At 45.7% G+C, this 24,626-nt stretch overlaps 1 protein-coding gene across 12 annotated transcripts; it reads right to left on the reverse strand.

The window, feature by feature from the left end:
- On the reverse strand, window positions 1-23,885 carry FAM160A2 (family with sequence similarity 160 member A2). 12 transcript variants are annotated; one of them, XM_032357001.1, is made up of 12 exons: window positions 23,756-23,884; window positions 13,148-13,475; window positions 12,380-13,039; window positions 11,849-12,007; window positions 11,573-11,659; window positions 11,189-11,389; window positions 7,594-7,673; window positions 7,238-7,401; window positions 6,023-6,802; window positions 3,289-3,467; window positions 2,969-3,131; window positions 1-534 (listed from the first exon to the last, which is right to left on the reverse strand). In XM_032357001.1, the coding sequence occupies exons 2-12, from the start codon at window positions 13,283-13,285 to the stop codon at window positions 173-175; spliced, it is 2,973 nt and encodes a 990-aa protein (XP_032212892.1). In that variant the 5' UTR covers window positions 13,286-13,475; window positions 23,756-23,884; the 3' UTR covers window positions 1-172. The 12 variants fall into 12 exon arrangements, with proteins under 12 accessions (XP_032212892.1, XP_032212897.1, XP_032212886.1 ...); XM_032357006.1 differs by having other exon boundaries at window positions 6,605-6,802; window positions 7,196-7,401; XM_032356995.1 differs by having other exon boundaries at window positions 7,196-7,401.
- Between the last annotated feature and the right edge of the window lie 741 nt (window positions 23,886-24,626).

A 24,626-nucleotide genomic window follows, 5' to 3' on the forward strand; every position in this document is an offset into this window, starting at 1 on the left:
TGAGCACAGAATAGAGATTTCCCTTTTATACATATTGCAACAAGTTCTCCATAAAACATTCATTGGAAATAAATTAAAAAGTCCTCTTGCCACTGCCTCCAAACATAAAAAGGAGCCTATAACCCGGCCCCAGCCCAGGCCATGTGAGGCCCTGATTGTCCATGGAAGAAAGTTAAGGATTGAGGGGCCCAAAGCCTGAGACAGGAGGGCCAGATCCCTCCTCTGAAGTATCCAACAAGAAAGGCGAGGTGACAGCATGGGCTTGGGAGATGGCAGCCAATTCCTTGAGAAACTCAGGGAAAATGACTGCACAGTAGACCGCATTCTTGACTCGCAGAGCCTCACCTTGGCGCTCAGGGGCCCCACCCCGAGGGGGCAGAACTGGAGTTGAAGCCCCAGGGGAGCCCCCACCTAGGCCAAGTCCTGCGCCGTCTCTCCCAGGCTGAAGAACCAACTGTGCCGCCTGCCGGGCCCTGGTTGGACTGTGTGCATGCCGCAGGAGCAACTCCCCCAAGGACGGCCTCCGGCTCTTCACTGGGAATAAATGGGTATTGGGGATTGTGAAGGTACTGGGGTCAGGCACACTCTCTCAGTCTGAGAGAGATGCCCCCCTCCCTGGGTTCACGAACATCTCAACTATGACTCTAAAACCAAAATGCTGCCTGCCCAGCCTTCTTCCCTCTATCCAGCCTCCCTACCCAGTCAACCATCACCCTCAGTCTTCTCAGTTAGTCAACACTTCAGCTACTTCATTCTCATCCAAGACCTTCTCCATGCCCTCTCACCCTGAGGGACTCTCTTACTCCTCCTCCCTTTCCAATTGTTATTCTACTACCACTAAGCTGTCTCCGCAGTCCTTAACATACCCTTACATTATGCTCCTACACTGGAGCCAACCACTTCCACCTTCCCTCTGCCTGTCTATAACACATGACCCACATCCCCTGCTCCTTCCACACCCACAGGGCCATATATGCAACAATTATTCATAGGCTTTACCACATGTCCCATACCCTACTACCCTTCCAAAATCTGATCTCCCGTGCCACCACTCCACCTACCACCAGTCCCCCTCTTATATCCACCAAAGCCATCCTTTTACCTCACATCAGCTTAAACAACTTCACATGGCCAGACAAATTTACCTCAGCTTAGACTCAAATGAACCATTTAAAATAGTGCCCTCTCTCTTCTAATTTTCTTCCTCGATTACTGGTTCTGGATCTTTGCACAATATTTAGGGCCTAGACTCTAGGGATCTAGAGTCTATATCATGTTATGGTTCTCATTCTCTATCTCAAACACTGGCTACAGAAATATGCTACACAGATTTACTAAATATGGCATTCAGAACCCTTCACAACCAGGCTCACATGCCCCTTCCAACCCTTTCTCCAAACTTTTTACACCCTCTCCTGCTTTTGTACCCACAACTATCTATTCTTCCTAAAATCTTCAACCCTCTTTTCATGCTTCTGTAGCCCTATATGCCTTAATTTTACTCTCCCCACTGTTTTCATTAGCCCCTTGGCCTAATCTCATTATCCCCACCCCCTGAGAAACCACCTCTGATTTGCCCCCCACTGACTTCCCATTTCACCACCTTTATCACACTGTATTGTAATAATACTTGTGTTCATGTCTTCCATCTCATAGGGAAATCTATGAGCTCAAGTGCTTAATCCCTTATTTACCTCCACAGTGAACACAGGACCACAACTATGGAAATAAGACACAGTCACAGCGCTGTACCATGAGGAAATCATGCTAAGGAACATCAACTGTAAAATAACCATTATGGTACTGTATTCCCAACTCAAATCTCTCAAGATCTTCCATCTCACCCTGCTCTCTTGCTTTTAGCACATTATTTTGTCTCCTACTTTGATTAGCAAATAAAGGACTTCAATTCCTGACCTTCCCCTCTACACCTCACAACTCCATGGATACGCTCACTTCCTCCTATCATAACTCTAAGATACATATCATTTGCCTTCGGAGGGCAGGGAACCTTTTCCCATCCAAAGTTAATTCTGACCTGGTGCACTACATTCACCACCTTTGGGACTTTGCTTTTTCAGTAATGACACTTCTCTATTCACTCTCCAGACTGACTGTCAGCTCTTAGAAAGTAGTGGTCTCATCTTATAACTCCCTGAGTCTCCTGTACCAAAGACAATGGCCAACACACAGAGCAAGTACACAGACACTTACTAATGGAAGCTCTAATTTAAAGCTGCATGGTCATATTTAACTCTACCTTCTTCCCTGCACCCCACAACCATTCACCAAACTCTGCCAATACTTCCTTCCCATTTCTACCTTATCCAATTCCTCCTTTCATTTTCCACTATTCTAATTCAAGCCTTGCTGGACATAGCTATACTCCATTTGCTCCTGGCTCCAATTCACCTAGCACATGAACTAACATGCTTATCTCTCCGCTCTCATATCTAAGAACACCCAATGGGTTCTCAATGCCTGAAAGATCACAACTTCTACCCAGCCCAACTTCTCATCTGACCACCTACGGCTCTGGCCAAATCTTTCCAGCCTTATTAACAAACAATTTCACCACCTTCTAAATCTGCTCCAACTTAATAGTTCGTGTGGTCCCCTAGACAAAAGAATAAAGCCATCCCACTCCTTGGCCTACGCAAGGACCACATCAAATATCTCTCAAGGACTATGTCAAATACCATGTCCTTTCCCAATACCTCAACCTAGAGACTACTCTGTCCCCTTGCCTATCCTCAACTCCTAGTTTTTGCTGGTGCTACTGATTTGGCTCTGAGTGGACGTAACTGTATTTTATCCTCTGACTAGAGCCAGACAACAAACATCAAGACTCAATTTTCTGCAACTTCATGGCACAAGACTCCACCCTTAATAAAAGCTCAATTAACCTGGACTAATTAGCTATCTAGGGAAGACAGGGAAAGGAGTGGAGTGGTGGGGTAGTCCTCACCTAAGGGATCAGAGCGGCGGGGGGCAGGTCCTGCTGCAGGGCCTTCAGCCCAGTCCAACTTGCCACGGGCAATGAGGTACTTCTTGGCTTTGGATAGCAGTGCTGGGAAGTCCTCCTGGGAGGCCGCAAAGCTCTCAATTTTATTCTTCACAGAACCCAGCACCTATGAAGCACAACTTCATGACATTTCTGTGTGGCTCTAGACTGAGAGTCCTTCCTAGTCCCACTGGGCCTGTTCCCAGCCCCCCCAGGGCCACTCCAGCTGCGGGCCTGGCCCACCACGGAGCCTGGACGCACCCATGCATGCATGCATCGCACACCTGCAGCAGGGACTTGACACTGGGCTGGAAGACCATGTTGGTGTTGAGCAGGAAAGAGCGGAGCAGGGGCTGGGGGTGACAGGCCAGCTGGGCCACCAGCCCCGTCAGCAGGAAGTTGACATAGACGGAGTTCTGCAGCATGTTCTCGAGTTTGGCAAAGAGCACAGCCATGAAGGGGCCTGGGAGGGGTGGGTACAAGGATACAAGGCCTGAACACAATGCACATCGCACTCATTCCTCCCAAAACCAAGAGACACACCCCCAACCATGCCACTAGGTGAAAATTATTTGTATGTCAGTTTCCGGGTGTATGTTTAAGCATCCTGTGATCACCTACTCTGGAAGAGATGAAATGGCAGACACCAGATGGACCCACAGGAGTCCAGATGCCAGCTTTACACACACTTAAGATGAAGAGCCAGATCATAGGTTCTGGAGTCAGACTGACCTGGTTTTAAATTCCAGCTTTATCTTTTACTAGTTAAGTATTGGATGAACCAAAATTCTCCAAGCATAGTTATCTACTTGGCAAAATAAAATATACCCACCTCATAGGATTATTAAAAGGATCAAAAAGATACTATTAGAAAGCAGTCAGTCAAAGATCAAACAAATTATAAGTATTCAGTAATAACTATAAGCTACATAACATCTCTTGGTTTTTTAAAAAGCTTCATCCAGGAGACACAAAAGAACAAGAAGCAAGAAGGTGATTGGGACCAAAAGAAGAATCAGGTTACACACAAAACAGAGGATAACACTACACCTGGGTCAGAAGAAACCAAGAATGAACTGTAGCAAAGACAAAGGTGCCTACACAGGCCAACTTCAAGATAGGAGAGAAATCTCTGGAAGCCAAAGAAGAAATCAGTTCTGTTCAGGAACCAGGAACCAAGAAGGCAGAAGAGAATTTACAGAAAAAAGAGATTAGTTCAGAGCCAGAGAAAATTGATTGAGGGCAGACTCTTTGCTAGGTGAGAGGATAACAGAAAGGATGAAAACGATCTACCAGGAGAACTGGTCTCAACTGAGCCAGATCACCAAGCATGAGGCCTCTAGAACCACCACAGTCTATCTGACTAGGGGTCTGTGAGGGAAAGGGATTATACCTAAGAACTGCACTATGACCTAAGGAGAACAACGAAAGCAAAGAGGCAGTGAATTCTGCAAAACATTCTTCACTCCAGATGCACATGAGTAGCCTTAGCTCCATAAACCCTAGTTTAACAGGGTCCCTAAGATACCACATAACTTTGTCCTACTGTTTCTCTTATTTCCTGAGACTCTCTTGCAAGAGAAAATTCAAAAATCTCAGATGAGTTTACAGAGAAGAAAAGGGATACAGCTTCAATTAATGCTTCAAGAATGTGGTAAAACCTGCATACCACCTTCTAGTGGTATTGAGCAAGAAGGAGCAAAGCCTAAACAAATGGAAAGCCATTTTCTATAGTCTGCAAGTGGGAGCGATCAGGACTGTAGAGCAGAAGCCTTGGTGCTGTGCAAGCAGCATATCCCAGGCCAGTAAGGACATGGACTGATCAAGGCACGATAACCTGACTGCGAACACCCAAAAGATGGGCAGATACCTTGGTCAACTTTTATCTGCCATGCACCCAAGAGATGATATTCCTAGTAAAAAGTTACAATGTGCTGAGTTCTCCCAATGCAGCAGCATCACAGTAAGTGGTTTAAATTCATCAGTGACATGAACAGACACTATTTCAAGGTGTGTCCAGTCCAAAGCACTACGCTGCTTCTCAGAGGTGGTTTTTTGCTCCCTAGAGGAAGGGGAGTAAGGCTAAGAACCAGGATTGGCTTTGGTGAGTGCTGTGGGGTGTGTGGACCTGGCAATTCACGGACCTGTATCCCTGGGGATAAAAATATATGTTTATAAAAAATAAAAAATTAAAAAAAAAAAAAAAAAGAACCAGGATTGGTAGAGCTGGCTCTCAAACAAAAAACAAAGAGGACTTAACTGGTCAGGTCAGGTCTAGCTCCAGGGTCTTTGAAAAGACCAAAGAACTCAACTGGAGCACTCAGGGCCACACTTTTGTCATTTGCCCTCCAAGACATATTTCACGGTATCTGTTTTAGTCCTTACTACTAACCGTAAGACTTAAAGAAAGTCTTACTGGGTAGTCATAGCAACCAACAAGGCCCAAGGAGAGAGAACAAGAAAATCCTGAAATTGAGTCCTTCTCTGAGGAGACTGGGAGAAGAAAGAAGGCCATGGTAGAGTAAGGGAAGAACACAAGAAGGGCTGATCCTGGGCTACAGAAAAGTTGACAGGAGACCCAACACCCAGACAAATATACAGGTGGGAACAGCATGGCTTACAGGTGCCTCACAAAGAGGACAACAGGTATGCCCTCCATATATATTGTTCAGATATATTGCTGTGATTCACCAGGAAACACCAAACACAGAATACCCTGAATCACAATCCCAGGAAAAGGCCAGACTAAGGAAAAGGAGGAACATGCACATAGGACAGACATACAAGGCTCAGACATAAATCAATACTCAAATCAGCACAAGCATGGAAGATGTATAGACAGACACAGAGACATTAAGTACAATATGATATGTGTCTGGAAGGGACCCAAGCAAAATGGATGAGGAGCTGGGCAAGTACACAGAAATGACATGGCCAAGAAATCTCAGATATTAGCACAAACATGTCAAGTACATGCAAAGTGTACAAAAAGGAGAAGGCCTAGGCTAAGTAGCTTACCAGTGAAGGGCTGGCTTGGCAGCTGGTTGAGAGTCCGCAAAGGGCTGCTGAGGAAGGGGCCAGGGGGCTCAGGGGGACAGGTGAAGCTCTCATAGGCCTCCTCCTCCTCAAGAGGTAGTGGAGGCTCTAGCAGGGGTTCTGAGCCAGCCCCCCCATTGCTCAATGCCACTTCCAGTTCCCGGAGCTCCTGCCCAAAGCCCTCTAGTCCTACCATGCCCTCGGAGGTGCCCTCTGGCAGTTCCCCAGCTCCCTCCTCAGGTACCCGACGAACCTTCTTGGCCCCCTCAGGCCATGGTCCTGGCACCCCATTGAGCTGGGGAGCAGGCAGTAGGCCAGGGCCCTCCCCTGAACCCCCAGCAAGCCCCCCACTCCCCAGCTCTTCTTCCTCCCCTTCCCCCACAGTGTCCCTGTCCTCCTCAGGCAGTAGGCTGCGTTTCTTAGTCCGGGAGCCAACAGGACTGGGCTCAGGAGGGGGCCGCTCGCCATCATATGGGGCAGACCAGGTACGGCAGGCTCGGACACACCGGTCCACACCACGGCGTGCCTCACGCAGATACTCCAGGTAATTGTCTTCCAGCTCACCAGGCTCCTCCACAGGGCTGGGCCTTCGGCCAGGGCTGGAGGCTGGGGATGCAGCAAGCCCTGGTGAGCGAGGGGCTGGAACTGGGGATTCCGAGCCACCCAGACTCTGCTGTCGCAGGAACAGGGCCAGACGAGATGGTGTGGAGGGCCGGGGCACTGTCACCACAGAAGAGGAGTCAACACTTGGGCTTCCAGGGCCTACAGAGGGAAAGAACATAGGAGGGATCAAAGAGACAGGGGGCTAAGAGGAAGGATAAGACATCTATGGAGACTGACAGAGAAGACAAGCAACAAAGACATGTGATCTATTCAGACAGCTGATTCTCCACCCTCCTAATTAAGCTTTTCAGCATCCACCACCTTCTCTCACCACCCATAACACCAAAGAAACAATGGAAAATAGAAACAATACAGGATTGGGATGAAGAAGAGCAACTTTGCTCAGAAGCTACATTTCTTTGGTGGAGTTAAGACTCCACCCTGCAAGACCCCTCATCGACCACCGCAAAGATGGAATGCCACTCATGGCCACCCTTCTCCGCACACCCTAGCCCCACCTTCTTGCTAGGCTTTCCAGAACCCAGGCCATACCCGTGGTGTCCTCCCTTCTCCCTGCCTCTCTGCTAGGCCCACCTCGTGCCCATGAGGCATGCTCTGGACGGGGTGGGCTAGGGGCATGATGCCGACAACAGCGGGGGATTAGGGAGAGAAACTTGTCTGCCGCTCGTCCATATAGGTCCACATCACGTACAGCTGGCTTCTGGCTCAGCATCACATGGTTACATGGGACAAGATACCTGGGAAAGACAGCAGAAAAAGGACACAGGATAGATCAGAAAGGACAGGACCTGGGAGAACATCAGGCCAATGAAACTATATGACTAAGCCAGGAAACACATGAGCAACCCCAATACAACCCATTGCCCAGCAGTGCACAAGGCCTGGAGGGTTCAGGATCAGCCATCCCTCAGCCCTGTCCCCACAGGTACCTGAGAACCAGCTGCAGCAGGACATCCTCACAACTGAGGTTCAGTAGGGTCCTGAAGAGACTCAGAGAGACCATGCAGAGCTGGGGAGTGGGGGAGGAGGGAGGGAGTCACCATAAGAGCTCTCTACCCTCCAAGATGTTTACCAAATGGGAACCCCCCAAGCCCCAGGCCCAACCAACCACTCCTAGAGTAACAATATGCACAGGGCCTGGCATATAATAATCATTCAATTATTAAATAAATGCTCATATGATCTTTATAGGCAAGACTTCACTGTTCACAGATAGTAATGAAACATATGTCAGATTCTGTATTTCTACAGACCACACACATGTCAGCAGATTCTCTGGCTGTGGAATGAGTACCTATGAAGAGAGACCCCATGAAATACTGGGACTGAGTGAATGACTACCAGGAGCCAACAGCAATATGATAACTGAGTAAATGCCTGTCAGCAGAGACCACAGCCGAGGCCAAGCAGAAGCCAGAGGGAACCTGGAAGAATCCCAGCTGCGAAGTAGGTGGTGCTGTGAACAAGGAATCTGAGTCACCTCTCCAATACTGGTGTATCTCTCAGAAGGTAGAAGAAAGAGAAACTCAAGCACAGCTGACAGGAAAAGGAAAAAACAGGTGGGTCCAGTACAGAGGGAACCATTTGTTTTAGAAAATAAGAAGGTGGTTCTCTGGCTAGGTGAAGAGAGGGGAAGAGTACAGATGTGTGTAAGCACTCCCTCGAAATCCTCCTCCAAATCCCCACAGCACTTTCTCTCTACTTCCCTCATGGCAAGTATACCTGGAGCTCCCTGAAGACCAACTACTGGGTCTTGGGCCAGGACACCGCTGCACAGTCTAGGAGCTCATCGGTTACTAAATAACTGTGGGAGCATTAAAAGTCAACTGCAGCAGGAAAGAGATGAGAGAGCAGTTCACATTTTGGACAGCAAAAATGTTCAGATTTACCCTGACCATTTTAACTAGCAAAGGAAACATTCACACTCATGGTAGGTAGAAAAACGGAAGATGCCTAGGTCCTAATCTCCAGAATCTGTATTTTTACCTTACATGACAAAAGGTACTTTGTAGATATGATTATGGTTAAGGAATCTGAGATGGGAACAGTAGCCTGGTTTATCCAAGTGGGCCCAATCAAATCACATGAGTCCTTAAAAACAGAGAACCTTTTCCAGCTGGGTCAGAAAGAAGAAGGAAAAGAAATCTGAAGCACGAGAGAAACCTGATTCACCACTGATGGCTTTGAGGATAGAAGGGGGCCATGAAACAAGGAATTTGGTTGGCCTCAGAATCTGGGAATGGTCCTCTGCTGACAGCTGACAAGAAAACAGGAATCTCAGTCCTAAAACTCCAAGGAAACAAATCTTATTAACAACCCTACCGAGCAAGTAAACAGATCTACGCCTAGAGCCTCCAGAAAGGAACACAAGCCCACCAAACATTTTGATTTTAGCCTGATGAGATCCATGTCATAGTATGATGTACAGAACTACAAGATAATAAATTCATGTTGTTTTAAGCCACTACGTTTGTGGTAATTTGTTATGACAGTAATAGGAAACTAAAACAGATAGCCAGGTACACAGACTGATAAGCTAGTATGATTCACTTTAAGCCACAAAAGACAAGCTTAAAGAAGTTCAAAATCAGGGCAACTGATTCACGCCTTAAAAGGCCAAGCAACAGAAAGGAAAGCAATTACACAGGTAACACAGGCAAACTGAAATCAGAAGCATTTGGTTCCTCCAAGAAGCAGGAACCAGGAAGAAATAGCCCAAGAACCTGAAGGCCCTTGAGACCAGAGGACCAAACGCAAGACTAATAGAAACAAATGCTAGAGACGAAAGAAAATGAGAGAGAATCAAAGAAGTGAGGATAATACTAAGATGAAAGGAAGACAGATAGAGCCTAGCATAGGGGGAAAAAAAAAATCAACCTCAAGAAGGAAATTAATGGTCCCAAAACACGAACAGGACATCCCATTAGATTAAAGATTAAGACCATGGTTTAACTTTAGCATAACGAGAAATAAACCTTTTTTGGTATCTTTATAAAATTAAAGTTTTGACTCCTATCCTTTATTGATTTTTACCAGTAATACTTAATCCATGCATGTATCATAATTACTTGATTCATATGCCCTGTGTATTATAATTCAAGAGAGCTAAGGCAGAGCCTAGAATATGTTATTGTTGTTGCCATTTTCAAATTCTGAAGTGTTCACCCGGTTCAGAAACACTGGTCTCATCAGAGTCAGTGTGAAATATCTTATCCATACCCTTAATTATTCAGATACCCTTCAGACACCCTTAGTTATTCTATACCCTTCAGTTATTCATAGCTCTTCCGAAACCTCACCTACCACAAGGCTGACTACAGATATCTCAAGGTATCTCAATTATCTTGAACAGTTTTCCATAACCTTTAGTAATCCAAGAACTTCTTTTTTAAACATATGGACCTAGGGAACTTCAGTTATTTATAATAAGAAGGAAACAAAAATGGTTGCGTAGCCAAATAAATGCCATAAAATCCATGACTAAACAAACAGCTTTCTTCCCCTAGAAAGACTTTGGGTCTTTATTACATAGAAACTACTTACTCCTATTTCATATATTGGTTAAAATCCAAACTTCTTACTATGGTCTAGAAGGCCATGCATGATCTGAATCTTACCTACCTCTCAACTTTCATCTCATTTCCTTCTCCCTCTTGCTCACGTCACCTCCATTCATACTGGTCTTTCACTTCCTCAAATACATTCAGCTCACCCCCATCTCATATCCTTTGCATATTGCTCCCTCCGCCCAGACTCTTCTTCCACTTGTTCTTCAATAGGCAAACTCCCTCATGACATTTAGGTCTCAGCTCAATGTCACCTCCTCAGCGAGGTTTCTGAACGCCCTAATAAGCACCCAGCTCGTGCTTATTTCCTAAGCACGTTGCTTAGTTTTTTTCATAACAATGACCACAATTTTCAATTATTCAATTAATGGGTTTGTGGGTCTATAAAGGAAGCTCCATGAAGTCAGCAACCATGTCTATCCTGTTTACCATTTATCCTTAGTACGAGAAAACAGCAAGGCATGTAGCCAACATTCAGTATAAATGTTCAGGAAAAAGGAATGTTTAAGTCGGTAGGTGGACCAGAATGGGTGCTCTGACTTATAGCAGTTCAAATGCAGCAAATCCAAAGGGGAGAAAAGCTAAGTATACCAGTAGCAGCAGGATCACCTATCAAAGCAGATACAAAACATGAAGAAGTGATCTCAAGTTACCCACAGCAGGCCACAGAACAACACACAGCTAAAGAGAACCTCACGCCAAAGCTACAAGTATAGCACAATGGCAAAACCTCTAGTCATGATGAGCAGCCAGCCAGTTATCCAGAAAAAGTAACCGTGCTCTAGATTCATGTATCACAAAAGCAAGGCAGCAGATTAAAATCTACACCCAATATGGTAAAAAGTTTAATACTGGAAAGTAAATGCCACCTAACTTTGAAGTCATTGCTGGAGACAAAGGCCAAAAAAGGGCAGGCACACCCTCCCAGAACAAAGGTCAGAGAGAGAAGATGGCTCACCCAGGTAAGCCAGGACAGAGGTAGGGGCCATACCCGGGAGTTGCTGCCAATACGGGCAACGAGGGTGTCAAGGATGGTGTGGGTGTCATGCCGGTGTAACAGCAGGAACCGCAGGAAGGTACGGAGCAAAGCAGGCTCTGAGATACTCCGCAGGAAAAGTTCCAGATACGCGGTACTGGCAATCATCTCCTCCACAGAGGTCTGGACAAAGGGAAGGGAAAATTTGGAAATTTAGTGCTTTCCCTGAGTTCTACGGAGGAAGCAGGAACAAACATGGAAAAAGAGAGGAGTACCCTGCCCACTGCCTCCCCTATTAGTTCTGGCATTTAGGTCACCACCCCTCAGCCTAATACCCTGATTTGCCTTGCCACCCATAACTCTCACCTTGTGCAAGGCAGGGCCCATGACAGGCACCAGAAACCCATTATGGATATAATCAACTAACTGCTTCTGCACCAAAGGGTGAGCCACCTGTAGGAGTGTAAGAGAGAGAGGGAGGAGGAATGTGAGGTGGCCACTGTATGGAAGGGAACAGAATGGTACAAATAGGCATCCCACCCCCAAGATGGCAGAATAGCAGAATTCTAGGGAATATGCCCACTTCCCCCTTATCTCCCCAGAATGACCAAAGACCAGACCTCCTGGGAACCCCAGTCCCACCTGAATGACTGCATTGCAGAATTCTAGGGAACTCATGAACAGCGCAAGGGCTGGCACGCCCAGCCAGTCTTCCCGTCGCAGGCAGTGCCAATCATCCCCCGGAACCTCAATCTTTCGGGGCAGTGAGGAGTACAGGGCACTCAGCCCTGTGGCCAGCACCTGGGGGCCATCCCCAAGGACAGGTTACCAAAAATTCAGACAATATTGCTCAAACAAGCTCAGCAGGGGAGTAAGTAACCCAGAGTTTTGACAGGAACAGGGGAAAGAGCTATTCCCAAATCAGATATTTAGTTACCAAAAGTGCCAGGACATCACCTGGAAACACTGGCCCATGAAGAGCCTTAGTACTGGTGCTATCCACCTAAGCCCATGTTTCATTCCCACCCCAACTCCAGGTACTTCTTTCAAACCTAGGGGCTACTACCTAAAGGAGAAGGACCCCATACATAGCCCCTCCACATCTTCTGGATAGCAAGATGCTATCCAACGTCTACAAACCATACCCCACCCCCCATTCCAGGAGGTGCTGACCGGGCAAAAATAAGAGTGATCTGCAATGTAGCGGCCCACAGTGGGACTCCCAGCCGACAGAGCCATCAGCAGGAGTAGGGCATCACGAGCCTGCTGGCCCAGTGTGCCCTCTCGATGGACGAAAGGAACGAGGCGAGAAAAGAGGAGAAGACGGGGGGCAGCTCCAGGCTCAGGAGGTGGCTGTAGGAAGAACTCGAGCAATGAAGGCTCCCGGGCCAGACACACACACAGCTGGCTGAGAAGTAGCACCAGGCCTTCATCCAGTGCTGGGCTACTGGGCACAGGACGGCCACAGGCATCCAGCAAGGTCAGCAGAGCCTCACGAACTGGACCATGTCGCAACAGTGGCTGGCGAGCTTCACTCACTAGCATCTCAAACAGCTTCAGTTGTTCAGCTCGCCGTTCCTCAACCCCATCCCCAAGCTCATCCCACTGAAGCTGCCACGCCAACACACGGGTTAGCAGGTCCTCACGCAGAGCAAACTCTAGCAAGGGCCCAGGGGCCATAGGGGCTGAGGGGACGGCACGATCTTCTACCAGCAGTGTCAACATCTGGTAAGTGTGGTTGCGCACAGCACTGAGATCATCCGCACCCCCAGGAGCTGCCCGAGGGCCTTGCCGCTCCAGGATACGCACCACCTGAAGAAACAGGAAAGAAGACTGCAGGAATCTTAGATGAAATAATGACTAGTGATGGTGAGAGTACACAGTAGGGTGGAAGAACTCAGGCAGCCAGTAAATCAGGCCACTTGGCATAGAATCTCCTACCTGGGACCAGTGATTCTTGAAGACCATGAGGCAGGTCTCAGGATCAGCCACGACAGGAGTCTGCATACTGGCCCCCTGAGGTACACGGTGCCCAGGGCCCCGGGAGGCCAGTCTGCTCAGCCAGTTCATCCTCTCCATGAGGCAGGCTGGGCAGGGCCAGTGGCCAGAAGGCCACTCTCCAAGAATCTGCCAGTTGGAGGTTTTCTCCACTTGTGTCTCTAGTCTGCTTCATCCGGTCTGCAGGAGCCAGTAGCTGGCCATGGAGCCAAAGATACACCAGGCTGGAGTAGTGAGTTCAGTGATCAATGCCTAGTCCCGACTGGCAAATCTAATTCAAAGATAGAGAAGGAAGAGATCAACTGGAGTTTGCCTCTCCCCATTCCCCAAAAGAACCCAGAGCCACCAATCCACTGAAAATTCCATGCACACACACTCACCATAGCTTCTTAAATGTAATGTGTTTAAAAGAGAACTCATTTCTACCATCAAATCTGTTCCTCCTCCAGCCTTCTCCATCTCAAGAAATGATAACAACATTCACCTACATGCTCAGACCAAAAACTTGGGCATCATCCTTATTTATTTTCGTTAATTCCAATATCCAATTCATCAGCAAACCCTATCACCTCTATCCTCAAACATGTCTACTATTGTAATAATTTCCAATCTGGTCTCCATGCTTCCAGTCTTGCTTCCCGCCCTCCTCCCCTGACAGGTATTTCATTTTATTTTATTTTATTTTATTTTATTTTATTTTATTTTATTTTAGTTAGTTAGTAGGCTCCATGCCCAGTGTGGAGCCCAATGTGGGGCTTGAACTCACAATCCTGAGATCAAGACCTGAGGGGAGATCAAGAGTCAATCCTTAACTGACTGAGCTGAGTCACAGAGTATTTGTAAAATCCTAATTATGTTACATCTCTCCTCTGCTGAATACCTTTCAAAGATTTCCCATCACACTAGCAATAATCCAAATCCCTTACCTTGGCCTCTAGGGCACTATATGATCTAATCTGCATTAACATCCTACCATCCTCGTCCTCACGTTTGATTTACTCGTACAGGTCTTCCTGAATAATCTCTATTCCCTCTGCCTGGAGTATTCTTCCCCTGATCTTCACTTTCTTCCCATCACTCCATTCTTTTTGAATGCCATCTCCTCAGAGAAACCTTACTTAATTATATCTTAAAAGCACATCTTCCCACCTTCACTCTCTAGCTTCCTATTCTTACCTTCTTCTTAACAGGTTTTAGCACCTAAAGCTATTTATTTGCTTATTTATTTGTCTAGCTTTCCCACCAGAATGCAACCTCACTGAGGGCTAGGTTTATCTATTTTATTTACTGCTATATCCCTAGTACCAGAGCATTACCTAGGAATTCAGTAAATATCTGCTGAATGTATGAATGCTTAAGTGAATGAATGAATGAACAAACAAACAAATGAACGATCAGTCTTGAGGTGCCTGGGTGGCTCAGTCAGTGAAGCATCTGCCTTTGGCTCTGGTCATGATTGGGGTCCTAAGACTGAGCCCCACACTGGGTTCCCTAATCATCGGGGAGTCTACTTCTCCCTCTCCTTTTACTCCTCTTCCTCTCCCTCTGCACCTTTCTCTCAGTGTGTGCTCTCTCGCGCTCAAATAAATAAATAAAATCTTTAAAGAAAGAAAGAAAAGAAACCCAGTCTTGGGGTGCCTGACTGGCTCAGTCAGTAGAGCATGGAACTCTTCCGTCCACACTGGGAGATCCACATTGGGAGGTTCACACTGGGTGTAGAGATCACTTTAAAAAAATAAAATCTTAGAAAAAAAAGAAAAGAAGGAAAGAAAAGAAACCAGGTCTCGATCGGACTCCAGACACCTGGGACTACTGAGGAAGAAATTTTTTTTCTACCAATCACTGGCCCTCCCTAGAAGCCCACCCAATAGAAAATAATCCAACAGACCCTTAACTATCTGAATATACACATAAGAGGTGGAAATTCAGAGCAAACCAAAAGAGCAGAACAATTTTCATTCCAGCAAAGAACACAGAGACACATTCCCATATACACACATATACCCCAATCCTGCCAGATTTTTACAACACTTACTCCTGGGGACATGACATGACACCCTCAGTAAAGAAATGAGAAAAGTACTAAAACAGCTGTTGTTCTAGACCATAGCTCACAGCTCCGTCTCTATCATACCCCTTACCCCTCAGCAGTATTATCTCTGACAAGTAAAAAAAATTTCAGAGGAAAGGTGTGGTTCAGTTGTCCTTCCTCTTTAAGTTCAACAAAGGCTAAAGGAACCCAGAGACCTGGCACCAGCCGCACGCTTTGCCCTCGAGTTACATTAACATCTTTCCCTTCCACCCAGATACTGTCTCTCACCATTACCAACTCACAACTAAAGGAAGGTAGCAACTAGGCTTAAGGAAACCCACAGAACAGAAGAGACAGTCTTATGATAAAGGGCATGGCCAATACTGAATATCAGGCTGGGCTCACTCACTGATTAACTCAAGTACATCCATACTGATAAAGTACTCTGCTAAGTAATCAATGGAAATATGAAGACAGAAAAAAACATTTGGGTGGGGAGCATAAATAAAAACTCCAATGAATATTATAAACAGAGGTACTTACAAAAGAGTTACAGAGACATGAAAGAAAGCAACTAATTCTGCCTGAGAGATTATAACAGGATTCCAGAAAAGAGGTGATGTCTGACTTAAGTCTTTAGCAATGAGATACTAGCCACAAAGAGAGTAGAGGGAAAGGCCTTCGCATTAAAAACAGTATGTACAAAAATATGGCACTGTGAAAAAACATGACAAATTTGAAAATCAGTTCCAAGTTTGGGGTGGCCTAATCACAGACTACTTAGAGAAGAAAGAAACATTATTGAGTTGGAGGGTAAATATGGGTGAAGAGTATCATTATCATTGAGTATCATGCTAACAAGTTTAGGTTTTGTCTATTGACACCCTGGAAACAAAGGAGGTTTTTAGACAAGAAAATGACAAGATCAAATTTGCTTTTAAAAAAGATGTCAGATAAATTATCATATGATGTCTCTGATATGAGGAATTTGGAGGGGTTGGAAAGGAAAAAATGAAACAAGATGGGATCAGGAGGGAGACAAACCATAAGAGACTCTTAAACTCACAAAACAAACTGAGAGTTGTTGCTGGGGGTTGGGGGGGTTGGGATAGGATGGTTGAGTTATGGACATTGGGGAGGGTATGTGCTATGGTGAGTGCTGTGAAATGTGTAAGCCTGATGAGTCACCGATCTGTATCCCTGGGGCAAATAATACATTATATGTTAATTTGAAAAAAATTAAAAAGAGAGAGATGTCAGAGAGCAGTGTAAGGTGGAGCAGAGAGAGGCAGACGATAGACAAAGTAAGGTGGTAAGAGCAAAATTAGAAAAGATAAATCTGAAATTCACCTTCATCTTAGCATGTCCCAGGTGATAATGAAATTTTTTACACCTGTAATATCTCTGCCAATAATAGCAAGCTATTTCAAAAGGGACCATATCATTCATTCTTCTTTGCAATTATAGTGCCAACACAGTGCCTGGCTTTCAAAAATGCTTGTGGAACTGAATGCTAAATTAAAAATAATTATAGCTAACATATATTAAGCACTTACTACATGCCAGGCTCTACTCTAAGCACTATATGCAGTAGCTCATTCAAACCTCATAAAAACCCTAGATGTACTAGTATCTCCATTTTACACATGAGAAAATAAAAACCTACAAAGGCTAAATATACTGTCAAAGTTAACCAGCTGGTAAGTAGCAAGACTGGGATGCAAATGCAGATAACCTGCATCCACTTAACTTGAAGTAAAAAGACCTGACAAATGGATGGAGGATAATAGAAGACTCTACCACGTATAGGAGATTCAGTAAAAGATAATGCCATTAATAGGTGAGAAACGCATAACAAAGGTGTTTTAGAAAAGAGGATGAATAAACTTTGTTGAGCTTTGAGATATGTTAATCTTTGAGACATCTATAGGATATCAGAAAGCCAACAGAAACATAATACTTGAGCTCAAGAGTGAAATCAAGACTATAGAGATATATATCCAGGAATCAACAACTTATAGGTGGTAGATGAAGCTAGGGAGATGGATGAAATCTCCAAAGAGAACAGCAGATCTTCAAAGGAGCTGAGAGTGACATCCTGAGGAAAACCAGAAATTAGGAAAGCAAGGAAGTATCTTTGAGGACTGTGAAGGGAGCCAGAAATGGAAGGGAAAAACAAGCAATGATGATAATCTAGAAATCAAGGAAAGGAAGTTTCAAGAAAGTGGAGATCGCCAAAATAAACAGTTTACAGACAGACTAAGTAGAATGAATGTTAAAAATGATCAGTTGGTTTTAGCAATCAAGTTTGAGATAAACTTAGGGAAGTAAGTAGTTAAAGAATAACTAAGAGCCAAAGAAGTGTAAGATGCAATACAGGAAAGTCAGTGACAAAGGGAAGGATGAAAATAGGGCAACAGCTTAAAGAAGCTAGGAGGGGTGGGAGGTGAGGAGTCAAGAGAAAGAGTTTTTATCCTTTGGTGTTGTTTTATTTTAGGACGGAGAGCCACAAGTATGTCTGTCAAGTGAGGAAAAGTTATGAAGAAAGTAACAGGTTGTGGACAAAAAAGATGGGGATAACTGACAGACAAATCAGATACAGGACCACTCTGAGAAACTGAGGTATTCCACTTGCTCTGAGAAAGGAGGAAAACAGTAACAAAGGATGGGTGCCAGTTCAGGTAAATCTGAAATCTGAGGGGCACCTGGGTGGCTCAGTGGGTTAAAGCCTCTGCCTTCGGCTCAGGTCATGATCCCAGTTCTTGGGATTGAGCCCTGCATCCGGTTCTCTGCTCAGTGGGGAGCCTGCTTCCTCCTCCTCCTCCTCCTCCTCCTCCTCCTCCTCTCTCTCTCTCTCTCTCTGCCTACTTGTGATCTGTCAAATAAATAAATAATAATAAAAAAATCTTTAAGAAAAAAAATCTGAAATCTGAAATGGGGAAGCTAGTATCCATCACCACCCACCAACCACCTAATCTTCCCACATTCACTCGCCCAAGAGAATGGGGGTGGTGAAGAAGAGAATAAGTGAGAGGGGGTAGAGCCACAGAACGGATGCTCAGTCTTTCACACAAGGTTTCCTATAAACCATCAAATAGTCCTCTACCCTAGTAGCTACCAGCAGCAGGGACACACTGAAAAAGGTACTTATCTGTCTGCCCAAGTCCTTAAGCATGGGCTGTGGAAAGCAAAGCCAACAGTAGAGAATACTGGTTACTAGCTCTCTGACTGCTAGAAGCCCTGGCAGACTCCATCCCTCTTGTTTGTTTCCTTAAACTCTGCCCATGCCTTTGTAAATATAATCCCTTTATTAGATTCTTCCCAAACTAAATATGTGCAATCTGCCTTCTGTAAGGACCCTAACTGGTACAAGAGCATTACTGGTTACAGAATCCTTTCTCAATCATATCTCATTTGAGGACTGAAAATAAATAGAGGCCGTAAGGTCAAGAGTAACACAAAGTAGTAGGTAAAACACGAGCTCTGGTTTGAATCTCAATCCACCATTTTCCAGCTGTGTGACCTTAAATAAATCACTTCATACGTGGGAGCCTCAGTGTCCTTATCTATAAATTCCTGATGAAGTAAGTATTGTTACTGTTATAAAAATTAAATAAAATAATCTGCATAGCATGCCAGGCATACAAAGCAGTCTCTCGTAAATGACATTTTCTTTTCTCCCTTCCTTCTTCTAATCTTATCTGACCAAGATATCCTTACCTCTGAGAAGAGATCTAACCTGCTCTGACACATCCATCCCTACCACTTCACACTCATAATCTAGTGAGCTGAGGAAGGGCAAAGCAACCGGTCTCAGCAAAATAAAATCTTACTTAACATGTCCAAAACTGAACTCCCTTCAGCTCTTAGAACTCAATTTCAAAGATTAATAACCAACTCCTACCTTGACTGCAACTGGGGTGCCCACTTCTGCTTCCCTACTTGACCAACAAAGGGCACTTCTCACAGACCCAAGGAGGATAGCCTCCAGGACCTTTCTTCAACCCCTCATCTTCAACTCTTCTCAAAGACCTCAAAGAGAAGAACCACGCTGAAATCAGGGTCTCAGAACACAAAAGCTAACACTTAACCTGGGCCCCCTTCACATGCAGCAAAAACAAAAGAAGACCATAGCTTGGTGTTCCTGTCATCTATTTAAGACTCTCTCATTCCCTCTTAACTGAGCAAAGTTCAAAACAAGACAAAGAGAATAACAAGACAAAGAGAATGGAATCGCCACCTTATTACTGCGCCCTTTCCTCTCACTGCAAAGTCTAAAAAAAAGAGTAGACCTCTCTTCCTAGATGTAACTTCAGGCTCAGCCACAGGGGAAAAGAGGAAAGGAAGAACTGATCTTTCAGACCCACAAACAGCCAAGGTCAGTCACTCACCTTATAGCACAAAATATAGCCTTATAATAAGGCACATTCAGCAAGGGTGTCCACCAACCTCAGAATAGCAGGCACAGGGCAGGAAGTGGCTCAGCCTCCCTTATGAACCTTTGCCCTGGGAGAGGCAAGACAGGGAGGGAGCTGAGAGCAGGGATACACCTACAATATCCACAGCAGACAGGGAGAGACCAAAATGACCTTTCAAGAACAGGTCAGAAAAGTCCTAAGGTTTCTCTTCCTACAATGGCTCTTCCTAGGCAAGATGACTGATTACTCACATAGAAGGCATGAATGAGCCATTACCCTAAATACTGAAAGTAGAAAGATCTGATTAAAACCTCACAGCAGTACAAAAGGCAGGCGCGGTGGGGGGATCACAGGAGCCTACTAAACTAGAGCTCAGCTTACACATATCCTCCCTGCTTGTCCATCCCTCAGCCTACATGTATAAGACAAACCGGCTATCAATGCATGATTCCAACTCACTCCCTCCCCTCTCCCCCAAGAACTTCTGCTTTTGCAGGGAAGCTCGCCTGACTTTAGCACAGCCTTTACATAACTTCTATCACAGTGATTCCCCTTTAGAGCAGTGAATCTCCATGTCACACACAGTTCTTTCTCCACCCTTCTTGGGTGATGATGACAAAGAAGATGTCAAAAAGAAGAGGAGAGAATGAACTATCCTAAAGCACAAGGGAAGTTCACTGGGCAGAGAAGAAGAAGTATTCTTAGCAAGGGAGACAGCTATTACAAAGATCTCAAGGCTCAAAAAAGTAACATGTTTGTTAGGGAACTGTGAACAATTTATTCAAGCTAGAACACAAAGTAAGGAGTGGCAGGCGATGAGGCTGGAGAGGTGAGTTGAGGCCAAATGATGCCATATTAAGGAATTTGGATGTTGTCCTACAGAACACAAAGAGCCAAAAGTTTTTAAGCAGAGAGGAGCTCCATGATTACATTTGTATTTTTAGAAAGATCATTCTAGGGACAGACTAGAAAAGAGCAAGTCTGAAGGCAGGAGACTATTGGGGGGTGGGGGGATCCAGATAAGAGATTAGAAGTAAACTAAAACTTTAACAGTTAAGAAGTAGCCATGGAGATGGAGAGGAAAATACTTTAGAGAGAAATATATTAAGATTTTAGTGAGTGATTAAATGCAGGGGATGAAGAAGCAGAAAGAATGAAAAGGACACTGAAGTCCTTGCCGGAACTGAGACAGGGCATGTGATACAACAGCATGCTCTCAGAGCAAAGACACTAAAATGAGTGCTGTTTTGGATATATAAATCTGTAATACCTGTGCATATATGGTAGACCACAGAACATGTATGACACAGGGAGAGACTATATCCCCATGATATGTGTTTGTATTTCACACTCTCTCTCTAAACTAAAATTATCTTTTCATGTATCTACCTCTCCCAACCTGACTGAGAATTCCTTGAGACCTCAGAGGACCATGTCTTGTTTACTTTGCTATCTCATAAAATGTAAGCCTCACAAGGACAGACTACATACTGAGAAAGCATGAGCTGAATGAATAAATGAATTAATACATGAATGAATGAACTACCTCTCCCAGCACTGAGCAGAGTGCCTGGTGCATAGCAGATGCAGAATAAACAGTTACATACAGCACTCCAAACATGTTTCTACCTCTACATCACCACCCTCATTTAGGTTACTTCTTCTCAGGTCTACCACTGGGCTGTATGTCTAAGCCAAAATCCACTTTACTCACTGAACTACTATTTCAACAGAGTTCAATATAGCTTACCAAACCCAGTGCTTTCTCCAGAACACCTGAGAATCTGGACAGTCCCTAAGAACACTCTGACGACTTGACTCATCCTACCACTAACACAATGTGATCCAGGTATTATGTATACCTGTTCCCATGTCATTGCCACAATATCATCCTCAAAGTTCCTTTAGTCTCTTTTGGAACCACACTAATTGCAAATCATAAAAAATGCTTTTTGCCAGTATAATGTCCTCTGAATCATCACAACTTTTCCCATACCTAACATGCCTTTTAGTCAACATGGCTTTCACTCTGCTACAAACCTTCTTCCTCCAAGTCACCCACTCTCAGGAAACCAGATTGGATTCAGCTTTGCCACTTTACCACTATGTGACCTCTGGTTCATAAGTTTGAATCATCTTCTATAACATAAGAATTCCTGCCTGTGCCTACTTCACAAAGTATGTAAATCCATGGAAAAGTGAGATTGAATGAATACTGTTCAAATTTCAGAAATTATCTAGAATTAGGCCTTCTCAACCATAATAACAACCACCACCCATCATCACTCTAAATTTCTCCCTTTCAGGAACCAGTAAAAATAATTTCTATAGAATTTTTAAAATAGGCTTGTTACTTATTTTGGCAAATCAGACCATTTCTTTAAAACCCACCATCTACTGTCATTATTTCATCAGTCAGCACTTTAACACTAAAAGAGTAATCTAAGAATGAACTTATCTTTATGAAAAATTCATGTTTCATATGTTCTCTTTCTCGCCCTCCTCCTTGGACAGATGAAATCTTTATCATGGACTGGCACTATCCTTGGCCCAGTGTTTAGGAATCACTGCTCTAAACCCTGTTATGACGCGTGTCAGTTATACAGGGTTCTGCCCATCAAGGTAGGTGGTCAAGGGTTCCATCAGCATGAAAATGTATGGCCTCCAGAGAGAAGCAATGAAAACGTGCCATTGGTCAGAACAGTTGGTCCCAAGGCTGAGACTCTAGAACAGAATGGCAACCTGCACTTGGACTGCCCCTAATTCGCAAGAAAACAGTCTGGATAGGAAATGCTTAAATATCCCTGAGGCTTGGGAAGGTATCTGGGCCCTGTGATCCACAGTCACTAGAGAGGAAAATTTAGTGGTGGGAAAGTGAAGTGTCCACCACTAGACCAGCTGTCTAGAACTTTTTAAATGTTCATGTAGTATGGGTTGGCAGGGAGAAAAGGATCTGTAAAATACTAATAAAGTGAACACAAAAATGTGTCATGGACGGAGGAATGAGTGCAAAGGGATAGGAGTGCAAAGGGGGCAGTAGAATGTTCAGTATCTTGAAAGTGGTGATGGCTTCACAGATGTAAACATATGGCAACACTCATGCACATTTTAAATATGAGCAGTTTATTGTATATAAACTTACCTCAAAAAGGTAGGATTTTTTAACTGAAAGAAACTGAGAGCAAAGCCATTCTGTTTGAGCCTAAATATAGTGTTGTATGTAACAAACCACGTGACTTTCATGAAAGTAGAATTAGCAACTGAAAATGGTTAGTCCAATTTAGATGACAACCATCAGAGCCCCACAGCTAAACAAAGTGAGGAGCAGCACGGGAGTAAGGTTGCCCAGAAGCAGGTGGAGAGATAACAAACATAGGCTGTCGTGGTCAAAACACCCTCCGTGAGAAAGGCCATCTCCAAGTTTGGAACCCCAAAGAGGAACTTGAGAAACCGCAGTTTCAGTGATTACTCTGGTTAAAAACTAAGCCTCAAAAATGATTTTCGTTATCATAGTTATTACTGCCCATGACGCCTTCGTTTTTCTGGTCTCCTAAAGCCAAGTGCACAACACTTTCACCCAAGCTGTCCTACTCGGTCCGAGACTAGGCAGGACACTGGGCAGGACAGTCCATCGAAGTGGGCTCCAGAACCAACCTCAACCTTATCCCAGCTTCACAATCCTCATTCCTTCCCTCATGCCCTAGCTTCAACTCCTTCACCCATTTCCCACCAGCCTGCAAGATCCCACCTTTGCCCCTTACTCTCCCCTCCTCGCAAAGGCCGTACCCCCTCACTCTGGTCTCAGGGTTGCCCTCACCCCTGCCCACAGGTGCCTCAGCCCCTCGCTAAACCATGTTCACAAGTCCCTTTCCTTTGGCCCCTCAAAAAGCATCCCTAGCCCTTCTTGACCAGCTCCTCACTTGCCCGTTCACCCTTAGGCTCTTACGCTGCTCCCCTACCTTAGCCACTCACACTCGGCCCCTCACCACATGCCGGCCCCTCACGCTGTCCCCTCTCAACCAGCAGAGTCACCAAATCCGGTGCCGTTATTTCCCAGTCCCTCAGCCCCTCACACGCCTCTCCGGGCCCTGCGACTCATACTTGCCGTTCACTCACAGAACCCCGACCCTGACCAGGCCCGATCTCCGCAGCCGTGCTAGGTGAGCTCAGGCCGCCGCCATCGCTCCTCAGGCGCACCAGTCGCGCCCCGCCCCGCGCCACACGCAACCCGCGCCCCCGCGCACCCCACGTAGCCGCCCAGCGACGCACCGCTGGGCAGTGGCGTGCCAGCTCATTGGCTGGACCCGGCCAGAGCCGGAGCGTCGTGCTTGTTTCCTGGCAACGACCGAGTGCCGGGGCGGGGTCGCGGGCAGCATTTTGAGCGAGGAGTACCGCCTCTTCTCCGGGTCCCGCCTCTTCGCCCTGTAAACCCCGCCCCTCTCAAGGACTCCAGCGTGTCATAGGGAAAGACTTCTGGGGAGGCGGAGGACCGTAGGGCGGGGGCGGAGCCTGAGGAGGAAAGGTCGAACCAGAGGGCAGAAGGCGGGACCTAAGGAGGAACGCGACTTTAAGAGGCAGGGAAAGGCCGGGAGCGGGGCTTCGGAGAGAGACCCGAGGGCTGGGAGACTAGCGTGGGGGGGCGGGGCCGATGGTCCCACGCGGTGGTTAGGGTGGGAGAGTGACCTGGACGAGGCGGAGCTAGCACGAAGGGTAGGTCTGAGGGGAGGAGTCAGTAGGTACGAGGGGCCTGTAGAGAAGCTGAGCCTCAGAGAAGGCTGACTGCAAATAGACTAGGTCATTTTGCCCCATCTGCGCGCATGGCTTGGACTGTACCCGGCCGATGACCGCCCCTTCCTAGCTACCCCACCACCTGCTGCCCCGTATTCCTCCTTGGACACGTCTTGTTCAGTCACTCAAGGAACATGGAACAAGCACCTCCACACGGGGCAGGATTCCAGCCAAATCAATTAGA

The sequence above is a fragment of the Mustela erminea genome, chromosome 9 (assembly GCF_009829155.1).
Source record: "Mustela erminea isolate mMusErm1 chromosome 9, mMusErm1.Pri, whole genome shotgun sequence".
NCBI lineage: Eukaryota > Metazoa > Chordata > Mammalia > Carnivora > Mustelidae > Mustela > Mustela erminea.

Bases quoted from the DNA above. Each gene is read 5' to 3' on its own strand.
- FAM160A2 (XM_032356995.1), bottom strand. From the start codon at position 13,285: ATGGAGAGGATGAACTGGCTGAGCAGACTGGCCTCCCGGGGCCCTGGG. The intron at 13,040-13,147 runs GTAGGAGATTCT...AGATTCCTGCAG, and splicing joins TCAAGAATCACTGGTCCCAG to TCTTCTTTCCTGTTTCTTCA. The intron at 3,132-3,288 runs GTGTGCGATGCA...TGTGCTTCATAG, and splicing joins GTGTCAAGTCCCTGCTGCAG to GTGCTGGGTTCTGTGAAGAA.